General features: G+C 38.8%; 1 protein-coding gene across 7 annotated transcripts in view; it reads right to left on the reverse strand.

The window, feature by feature from the left end:
- The window catches only part of LOC126236621 (uncharacterized), a 50,268-nt gene that overhangs the window by 38,300 nt on the left and 202 nt on the right, over nt 1-11,766 (reverse strand). For 4 of the 7 annotated variants that reach the window (XR_007544967.1, XR_007544965.1, XR_007544966.1 and 1 more), the window contains exons 1-2: nt 11,461-11,765; nt 11,166-11,376 (exon numbers count right to left, since the gene is read on the reverse strand). Coding sequence is in view for 3 of the 7 variants with exons in the window: in XM_049946066.1 (XP_049802023.1) it covers nt 10,169-11,332 (1,164 nt within the window). In the remaining 4 variants the exon portion in view is untranslated. Of the gene's footprint in view, nt 1-9,810; nt 11,377-11,460; nt 11,766 lie in introns of those variants that run through there. The other 3 variants (XM_049946064.1, XM_049946065.1, XM_049946066.1) reach the window with 3 other exon arrangements.

Consider the following 11,766-nt stretch of genomic DNA (forward strand, 5'->3'; position numbering starts at 1 on the left):
CACCTATATACAGTGAGAACAAAACTGTACTCCTGGAATGTGTGTGCTCCCATTTACATAAACACTGAATATTCCAAAATATACAAACATTAGACACATAAGAAATTTCTAGAAATTATAATTGTACATAAAAAGAAATAACTGCTGGTGTTCATGTTTGAACTAGTGCCCCACATCATGCCAGCCAGCAATACTAACTGCTACCCACTGTTTGTAGCACAGGCTGTGGCAGTATTTCCAATGTCAGAAATTACTTTGAAAAAAGGAGATTAGCAATTCCCTAAAGCATAAAATTTTGTTGTATTCGTGGCCACCTGACAAAAAATGTGATTTAAAGAATGGTATAGACAATATAAAGATAACATTACATATAGACTATCTGTCATTATATCCACGATTGGTGTATTCTAAAGCAGTTAAAAGTACACTTAGTAAGTCATGTATGCTGTTTCAAGATAATATACGGCAGTCATCAAGGTACATTCATAAGCTGTCCATTCACTAATTTCAAATAAGTTTCATGAATATGCAAAACTGCATATGCATTCCAAATGACATAAAGATGCAGTTGAAAAGTCAAGTAATGATGTTAATCTGGTATCCCAGTCTGATATTTTGACAGCCTGCCAGGAGGCATGGATGTAGATGACAGCTGCTAGATGGTGCCCAATTAATCTGCAAGTACTGCTGTCACCACCACAGTGCTATGCATAGGCAAGCCCACCGTGCTGGCCTATTGGTGCTCATGGTAGTCCTATAAAGCCAGCAGCGCAAAGGGTCAGACCGCAGTTGTGTTCCGACAGCGCTCATCATTGTTTATGTATTCAACATTGCTCTGGTCACTCATAGTTGCTACGTCTTGTTATCAGATTTGGTTTTGCTCTCTGGTCTTGTTATCTCACCGTATGATGTGTGGTGTCAGTCATCCCAGCCCTGTTGTGTGTGTCTGCATTGGACTGGCAATTCCCTGTTGACACTGTCAGCCTATTGGCTGGTGCGCTCTGGTATCACTTGATTCCAGTTACTAGAGTTCATGTTATGACTAGAGACCAGATTATATGCATCATAAAAACCTTAAACTATCACATGTAAATATGCTTGTAAATTGTCAAAATATGCAAGATCAAATAATAAAAGAACATGGTAGTTACTGTGTGCACTATATCTCAAAGTCAAACCTGTGCATATCAGTTATGAGGAAGAGAGTCGGCGAAAAATCAGTACAGTTAGAACGCTGATATCATTTTCTGAATACTTTCTGGTAGAATTAGGAAGGGGGCCTTTCTGGGATTATTTTCTAAAAAATTTGCAAAATGGAGACACACACCATGTTTCATGAATTGTTCCTCCTTTGCTACTGTTGTCAGTAACAAGTGGATGTGATGCGAGTGAGTCGCAGCGAAACAACAAATATGTAAAGGACCAACTTCAAGATATATCGCATGAAGAGGGGCATGCTACTGGTTACCAGGTACAGCCCCATCATTTTCCACACCAAATTCATGAGAGAGGATGTTGCACTGCACATGTTAACTAAAACAGACCACACAAGCTTGCTGCAGTTCCTCAGTGGAGAAAAGTACATCCCACATTAGGCGTATCACCTACGTCTATGTTCTTACATCTTTGCCTGCTGGCATGATCCATCTCTGTCTAGTACCTGGGTGGTGCTTCAGTCATCTGTTAGTAGACTCTTTGGTGGTAGTTTCTTGGAGTGGGTTGGTGACCATATGGGTTGTCAGTGAGAGAGAGAGAGAGAGAGAGAGAGAGAGAGAGAGAGAGACAAGAGGCACATGTGACATACGGAGCTTAAAGGCGCAACATTGTCTAAGCAGCTGGTGGTCGGTAGAGTTGTGTTGGTCGGCAGTACTAGGGCCTAATGTGGATGCAGCCAGTTTACACTGGATTAAGGAAGCATAGTTGCTGATGTGAGTATTAGAGTGCTGTTCATTTTCTGGTGCCATCTGTTCTGCCCTTTGAGGGTAAAGTACTCATTACCTGATTGACATTTGTGCTCCCATGCTGAAGTTGCTCCCGTTATGCTGGATTTCCTATGGTTCTTTTTCACTCTGTCTCAAGTATTAAATTTACTTTCCTGTGCCTCTGTTTAAAATTATGTGAGTGCGATATTCAATGTGTTTTAAAATTTCTTTTAATTTCAAATTGGTCAGTGTCTGCTTATGTTGTTACTCATATTAGTGACCATTGAGGTTGAAATTGAGTCTTATTTGTATTGGAGGTTGTTGCTTTCCTGACTGATGTAACAACTATAAAATTGCCTTCAGCTGTGGTAAACAAACACTAGTGCCCCAGTGAATTTTGGCTCATTTGGTTAATTAAGTTCCACAAGTCTGGTGATATTTTGCCCCTTTCCAAAAGAAAAAAATTAATATTTATTGTTCTAAATACAATTACTGTTGTAGTTGTTTGAGTGTTAGCCCTAAAGATTTCCCTTTTCCCTTTTTAAAAAAAGTTAATGTGTCTGAGTAGCCCTGTGATTTCTTGGTTAGTACATTGACTTATTATATTTTATTGTAAGATTAACCAGTTAACCCTCCTAGTTATTCTTACTGTATTATTCTTGTTGTAATATGTAAGGATTGGTTGGGGCCTGCGGACATGCTCACATTGAGTTTCTTGTCTTGGTTTGAGCATTTTCATATATTCTATGATTATTATGCATGAATTATATGTCTGCTTATTTGCTCTCGGCTTTCCAAGTTGTTCGTAGTGTTTGGATGTGCTGCCCCGGCATGTTATCTGTTACCCACCGGTTCATCAGGCATAGCCTGTCCACATTGGTGCAGGTAGCATGCTGATTCCCATTGCACCACAGCCTCTCGGACACTGTGGCATCCTGGCTTGTTATGGCATCCCTCACAAGTTGAGTTTCTATCTGGTAGCAAGCAGTTGTTAATTTTACCTGGATAAATTATGGCTGTAGTTTCTCCTAGCTCTTGGCCATTCACAGTACGAGAACGGCAAGGCCATTTTGGTTGATGTTACATGGCCAGATCACTCAATCATCCAGATTGTTGCCCCTGCAACTACTGACAAGGCTGCTGCTTCTCTTCGGGAACCATAAGTTTCTCTGGCCTCTCAACAGATACCACAAAGTTCCTTTTTAACCATTTTAACCATACATTCATTGAGGTTCTTTGTAAATTTAGTGTCATATATACTATGATGCAGGTTTTTAGGCAGGCCTCTTACAAATTTGATAGCTGAGTACTGAGGATTTTTTTCAAGGATTGACAGTCAGTGGAGTATGCTTCATATGTCATTCTTCCTCCACATGTTGTGGGTGTAGAATGGCATTTGTACTCTATTCTGCACTATCTATTGTGATTTGTATTATTGTTTTATATATTATATAAAGATGTAAAAGTTATGATGCCTAGGTTTCTTAAGCAGTTTCTGCACATTTCAGAGGCCTTTCTTCTTAACATGATCCTAATTGTCTTCTTTTCTTAGAGTTCCCAAACACCATCACTCAATACTGCTGGTATGCTACAAGGAGTTCATGATAACGCTGTGCACAGAAGCTGTTTTTCTGCATACTGTGACATCTGCTTCATTGTGACTATGATGGAGTCGAGTTTCTTATGGACAGAATTAACATGTTATTTCCATTTCAGCTCATTATTCACAGTAGTACCTAAAAGAATCTAGTAGATTCTACTTCTTCCAGCCTTGTTTCCTCCACCTCTACATCCATGTGCACAGCCTTCTCTTTGTTTCTGAACACTACATATATAATATTTATTTAGATTTGCAACCAGTCCATTTTCTCAATAGCCATTGAGCTGTGGTGTTTGCAAATATGTATGCTCTTCTCTGAAGCTGTTCCACATTTTGGTCATTGTTCAGTATTGTCATGTCATCTGCATATGATATTTTCCTCTCTTTCTCTTAAATACCTACATCATTAATCATCCTAGGCCTTATCACCCTGACAAATTGATTCAGGAAGTACTGGTAGAATACCAACTGCATATTTAGACTTTAGGGCATTATATGCATACAGATACATACACAAAGAAACACACTTCGGGATCAGAAACTTGCTGGATTAGACAACACCAAACTAGGCATGTGAAATCTGGCAAGACCCTTCACCAGAGATGACACTACACTCCCATGCTAAGAAGGACCTGATGGACTGGTCTAATCCTGTGAGGAAGAAGAGGAACTGATGGCCATCACACTCACAGAGTCTTTTATATCAAATACAAACCCTTCAGTGCCAACATTAACACTTGAAATAGATGAGGAGATAGCATGCCTTATTACTCAACCAACTTGCAACTAAATCATACAAACCACAATATCTGAAACCACAGAGGCCACCAAGAACCTCATCCTTGTCCAAATAGCATTAAAAACTGACTAATCAAGGACCGCATAGAACAATTTTAACTGGAGACAGTGAAAGACAGATTTGGCCTCAAGAAAGTGGGCATATATAATATTCCATGTGGTTGTGGCAAATCCTACATCGGTCAAACAATCCGTACAGTCAAAGACTGCTGCAAAGAACACCAATTCCCGCACGCACCAAGGCCAGCCTAACAAGTCGGCACTGGCAGAGCACAGCTTGGAAACCGGACACAATGTGAAATATGAAGAGACCAAGATTCTGGCCCCTACCAGCTTGTACTGGGACAGCATCTTCAAGGAGGCCATTGAAATTCGCGTAACGGACAATCTCATAAACCAAGACACAGGTTTTCAACTCAGCAAGACATGGACACCATTACTTAGCTCCATCAAGGAGTCATGCCTCAAGCGAACACACGATCCTTACACGACAGCCGTCGAGGACACTCTACGGGATTCTGCATCCTCCACCACCCGGCACGACGCCGGGGACCTGGGTCGGTGTCTGTAACAGATTGTTGGCAGCCGCAATTGAGGTGCCGGTGCTTGCAATCGGAATGTCAGCGGCCACAATTGGACCGTCGGCGCAGACAGTCGACTCCTGACTGATGATAATGAGCAGACAGACCATTCCATGAGAACCACCTGATGATGGCAGAAAGGTTATTTGCCAAAATATCATGGGACTTCAACGATCACATCCGGCTGGGCACCTGAGAGCAATGGAAACAACACATATGCTGCGAAAGCCTACTATCACATAATTTTTAACATGTCTTACAAACAACAACATTTCCCCAACAACAACATTTGCCCGCCTTTAAGAAGGCTGAGATCCTGATGTTCAGGAAGCCATGAAAGGATGATTTCCCCATGGAATTACAGACCCATCAGACTGCTGATTTCTCTCAACAAAGAGGCAGGAAAAGGTATAGTACTGCATAGACATAAACATCCTAAGACTGGAGCAATTCTTATTCAGGAATCACTACATGACACTTTCTCCCTCGGTCAGAACAAGTACCATAATTGTCTGCAATGCCATCACATCTGGCATAAAGGCATCAGACATGACTGAATGACACTAGGTCCCCTGCTGCATTCGTATGTCTCATTCACTCACACCATACTTACATAAGTTTAAAAACTGGCATTCAGGGAAAATGATCAGCACTACACAGTATTCAGATAGAAGTACCCTGAGGCCTAATGCCCCTACCGTTTAACCTCTTCATTAACAATCTTCTAACTACACATAACATGATGGTCATCATACATGCAGATGACACTGCTATCCAGGCACAGGATTGGAAACCATTAACCAGCAACTCACACCTACAGGCAAAATTCTGGACCGTCAAGCACAGGCTGGACAAATGGCAAGTTAAAGTAATTGTTCAAAAGTGTGGGGCAGTCCTGTTCACATGCAGGCCATGACAACTGAACAAATATGAACTCTGCAGACAGAATACCCTAACACACAGATCCAACATGCTTTTCCAGGATGATCAAATAGCTTGGTGCCTGGCTGGATTGGAAAGTCACTTGGGAGGATGACTTGCAGTACACGACAAACAGACGATATGTGAGTCCCATACTACTTTAACCAATGCTCAACTGGAAAAGCGTTGGAATAAGATGGTGGTAGTAACATGAACATGACTCATTTAAGCCTGCTGATGACACTGTTGAATAACTCCTTTATTTTAAGTCTGGAAAGCTATGACAACAACCAATAAATAACACACTTTCACAAGTGAAACTTTCCGACTGTGGCCAACAGCTAATGCACCACAGACAACACAAATCAGCAAACCCCTGTGACATAACACAATTACTGGCTGTATCAGTCTATGATGAAACTTGGCAGATAACTACCAGCAACACCAATAATAATGCCTCACAAACTGTCCCACACACCTACTACACTGAAAGACAAGTTTTATAATCAAAATGGTCCATATAATTAGACAGGAACAATTGTTCCACACAAGCCAGCCTACGAGACATCACAGGTGCTGATGACTAAGGTAATACATTTAAGAACCATCTACTAACATAGCCTAATACTAAGCATGAGCTGCCACGAGCGGCAAATAACTTTCATTACGCCACTCACACTACTACCCAGTCATACTCTCACGACAGATTTTCATCCCCTTCTGCAGATGCTGTGGCATTCCAACCCTCATGCTTTTTCAGTTGCTTAGTCCACTATCTCATAGGTGGGACCGTGTTAATGGGTAAATCCAACATTAACAGATAACATCACAGACCTGTATTCTGTGACTGTACAATAGTATATTAACTATGACAGGGGTGACAGTGAATTTTTGCATGGTCAGCAGGAAAGTGTTGGCATGTAGGGCCTCAAATTTTTGTAGGAGGGGAAAAATGAAAAAAAGCTGGAGGAAACTAAGTTTCAGACGTCACCAGAAGCAGGACTTTTGTTACTCTATGCAGCGAATCAGCTGTCTATTTCGGTTGGAACTTGGAATAATTTGTGTGTAAAATTTTTCTGATCAGTCACAATTTGGACTCTGATTTTATTTGGTGGTTTCGAAGATTTTGCCAATTTTTTTTTTTTTTTGTGTGAATTTTCAATAAAGTGTTTGCATTTTTCAAAAGTTATCCACAGTCAGGATTTGTATTTATTTGTGGCTGATAGATCAGACAGAACTAGTAATTATTTGTGTCAGCCATAGTCGTGACTTACATTTATTTTTGTGCTGCAATGAACAACTGGGACTTGTATTTACTATTTACTGCTCATTAGCTGAACAATGGTTTATCTGGGGCATCAATGATCATAACTTAAAAATTTTAGTGTTATCTAGAATGTAAGAGAGCTCACAATACAGTTAATGGACTTGAATACTATTTATGCACATTTAGTACAGGATTTTGCTGTTACTACCAGTTCAGGTTCATAATGGACGCCAGTGAACAGTGTTTATGCAGTTTGCTTAGCAATAAACGTTTCAGTCTTACTACAAACACTTCATTTTGGCTATATACAGTAGCTTGACATTTCATTATTTATTTACTATGAGGTCTAACGAAACTGGTTGCTGCTGTCTTGTGCAATCAACTTCTTATACCTCTTAGAGACATAAACAGAACTATGTTTACATCCAATTCTTCTATATTTCAGGGCACAGTTTATGTTAATACCCTGAGTGGTAGAGTCACGATTGAAAGCTGGACCTAGTCATGACACAACACAATGTACTAGTAGTCTGAGGTATCAGTTACTGTTAGCTTATTATAGTAACAGCAATTGTAGTTCACTGCATGAACAACACATGGCTTGAGGTATTTTCTGCACACCAGACATTCATCTAGATCTTCATGGAAAAGGAAATGGTGACACTGTTCATACTGTGGGCCATTTCCAATGCAGTTAATGAGCAGATTGTTTGCCCGTTCTACTGTCAGCCATCCCCTCTAGAATAATATTCTAGAAGAATCTGTGATGAACAAGGCATTATACATGAAATAACTTTCCTAACTCCAAACATCTTAAGGTAATGGAAAATATTGTCTTTTGTGTTTTAAAAGAAAATTGGATGAAATAAGTACATCAGTGGAGGCATCATTAAAATATGATTCCTCCTCCTCTGACTGAGGGATCAGAGATTGAGTGCATCACACCTATAATTCTGCAGAACGCAATCAGAAGTCATACAATGTGCAGTCTATGTATTACTCTGGATAATAAATTAAGATCCCACCCTTCCACTCCATAAAAAAGTGTCTCTTGAGTTGTATAAGAAAGGAGAAAAACTTGACGTCTTATCAGTCGCACTGACTGCAAATGAAAATCAACACAATCAATGACAGTGGACAATTAAACTGTTGAATGTTCCTCAGTCTATCTACCTCTCCTCCCCGAGGAAGCTGCTAAAAATTCAAAGGCCTAGGATAGTGTAAGTACTTTTATATATAGAGGTAGATATGAGTCTATAAGCAGCACTGACATTTCGCTTCCAGAAATGGGCGAGCGATACTGGGTGCCAATTCTATCTCACAGTTTTATAGTTTTCTTGAAAGAATTTTCCTCTTCTTACAAAAGTAAAAATAAGACTTTTAAAGAAAATTATTCCACAAGAACAGAAATTGTTGTTAATAATGACATGTTAGAAAAACTAAACATCTTCATTATCTACTTTCTGGTATAAAATATGATTATGATATGGATACAGAGAAGAAACAACCAAAACTTACAAATATATGTGGGACAATAAATATGAGACTGAAAAACACAACATGAGACATGACTGAAATTTTTTAAGCCATAACTGTTCCTCCATTATTTTGTGGAAGTGAAGCACATGTTGTGTATAAAAAGCTAGAGATCAGAATTAAGGTAGTAAGAATGAAATTTCTCAGAACATATGACGAGGAATTCCTCCTTATGCAAGACACCTTTTCAGTTTCATTTTACCCAGACATGTTCCAGCACTATTTGTGTGATCTTCAGTGGGTTAATTTATTTTCTTACTTACATGAAGCTATTGGGTGTTTATGTTGGTAGCCAGTCTGCTACACAATCTACAAGTTGTCATGGCTTTGATGTTGTAGTGTTTTCTATGTTTTGGCGAGGTGAATGCGCTGATTCTTATGGTCATTTGACAACACACTTCCTACAAATTTTCAAACATGGGAAGAGTTTTTGCTGCCATTATGTGTTGTTGTAACAAATGGCAGCGAAAACTCGGCCCATGTTTGATAATTCATAGAAAGTGCATTGTCAAATGACTATAAGTCACAGAAATTAGCGTGTTCACCTCCCAAAGCATATGAGAAAACACTACAACATCAAAGCCATGAGAAGTTGTAGACCGTGTAGCAGACTAGCTATCAACATAAACACTCACTAGCTTCAAGTAAGTAAGAAAATAAAATAACCCACTGACAACAGCACAAATAGTACTGAAACATGTCTGGGTAAAATAAAAATGAAAAGATGTCTTGCGTAAGGCAGAATTCCTTGTCATATTTTCATAGCAAGCAAGGACATAAGAAGAACTGCAACACCACAAGATGATTATTTCTCAGAACAGTGACATAGGGGAAAAAATTGACAGCAACAGAACAAAACTGAATGAAGGCATTAGCAGAATGAGCAAATAAAGACTGCCACCTAAGTTGTTCACATACAATATGCAAGTGAGGAAAAGTTGAAGTAGACAGGAAAAATTGAGTGTTACAATAGGTAAATGCCTACTGTGGGAAGTGAAGAAGAAGAAGAAGCAGGAGGAGGCAGAAGAGTAAGTCAGAAGAGAGGTGGAGAACAACTCAGGCAAATAGTTCTGCTGTTTGTTTATACTAAAAGACAAATTTCTCAGTTCTATCATAATTACTTTAATTTATATTGGTTCCATGGAATCCATTACAAATCTCCTCAATTAGGGATTTACCAAATAAACAATAAACAGAAATTGTAATTTACCAATAGTATAAAAACTTCCACTGAAGTTGAAGTCAAATGTAAATCTAAAATTTCTTAACATTATGATTTTAGTCACAGGAATGCTAAGCTTTTATAAATTGCTTTATAAAAGAAAACTAGGCCACCTGTTTTAAATTTATACTTTCTCCCAAATTACTAAATAATACAACAGATTTCCATTGGAGACATAGTGCACACTTTAAAATAGTAAGTATCACCATTAATACTTCAAAATCATATAAAATGATTAAAACATATAGGCCTACTATAATAAATGAAGAAAAAACTGTTCGACCAACAATTTAGGCAACACATATATCATAAGTAGTTTATTTAGTTCCTTTGACAGCTGACATCTTCTAGAGATGGAAAAATAGCACCTCTCACTCGCAAGAATGCTGAAGGAGACATGGAATGTGGTGTTTCAAAATTAGAGGACACGAAGTCAAGTTTCGATAGAAATCTATTTGTATTTGAAGGTTTCACAATGGGGGATATACCAGTGGGCGATAAAATGTCACGGGGCATCATTGGGGATCCATAATGCCTTAAGCTCACAGAAGCACACTGAGGTGTAACTGATGACTCACTCTGCAAAGGACTACCATCATCTAACACAGAAAGTGGGCTGCTGCTATGGAACTGTGGAGATGAAACATAATGTTCACTGAACAATTGACGTTTCAGCATTGACATCCGTATATCAGTGTAGACTTCCTCAAAGAATGTTTCATATGAAGACAACAGAGCTTCTAATTCTTCTGTTAATGTTTTTGGGAAGCTCAATATTGTCTGGGAGCACCTTGTAACTTTTCTGAAACTTTCAGCATTCATTTCCCAGTCATCAGTCTGGGTACCTTGTGAATGCTTTCCGCACACAGTATCACACACTCTGCATTTAGCTAATTTCAGCTCAGTTTCAACTTGTTGTTTGTGTAAAGTTAAAGCTTCTTCGACTCCTTCAGGCAGACTTGATGGGAATGTAATGTTTGTTTGTGTCCAAGTAGTGCTAAGATGAATGTCATGTTGAAGAGTTGATGGGTCACAGATATAACTTAAAGAAATGTCCTCATCAGCCCTCATCTCTCCTGTAGCTATTAGAAACGAATTTGTCACTTTGTCAGGTGTAACAAATAGATCTTTAGAGGCATCGTCAAAGAATTTTGAAATAGTTTCTTGTGCTGCTTTTTCTGTTTCAGAGTCCAATGTTTCATCATGAAATATATCACTTTCATTGATGTCACAAGATGTTAATATTTCCGTTTCTTGACAGGGAATGGATATTGCTTTTTCAATGCTTTTGAAAAGAGAAGGACTGCAAACTGGGTACCTCAATTTGTCCAAATAATTGATATGGAATGGGTTTCTTCTGCCATTATCAGGTGAAGTTATTGAAAACTCTTCCGAATAACACCCAGTAACTTTTGCACATCCACTGTGTTCTGAAGGGCTGCTCACGTTTGTAGTTTGTGAATATTCATTCATCTCTTTGGCCATTATTAACCACTGTCGTCAGTCAACATCAACTGCGGTTGCAGCTTCTGTAAAAGGAAACACAGTGCATTATTATGTCCACAAAAATTAACGGACTATCAATGATTAGGTACTTAAACTTATTGTACTACCTTACTTTCTTATTTTCGGAAAATTAAAGCAAAGAAAGACTTCATTTTCACTGAAACACCACTACTTCATATTGTTTTAAATGTTTCGAATAAACGTCACCGCCGACGATCGTGTTTTCCGATGTTGCACAAACACATGAATAATTTCGTATTTCTTGTTTATCATTACATTACTCGACACTATTAATTATTCAGGTCTTTATCATTTTTAAGCGGTAATGAGTGCTATGCAGTGAGACATTCCCGCTGTAAGGTAAATAAATAAACACCATGGTTCAATCTAATTTTCGCGTTTCATAGGTATGT

Source organism: Schistocerca nitens, chromosome 2 (assembly GCF_023898315.1).
Source record: "Schistocerca nitens isolate TAMUIC-IGC-003100 chromosome 2, iqSchNite1.1, whole genome shotgun sequence".
Taxonomy (NCBI): domain Eukaryota; kingdom Metazoa; phylum Arthropoda; class Insecta; order Orthoptera; family Acrididae; genus Schistocerca; species Schistocerca nitens.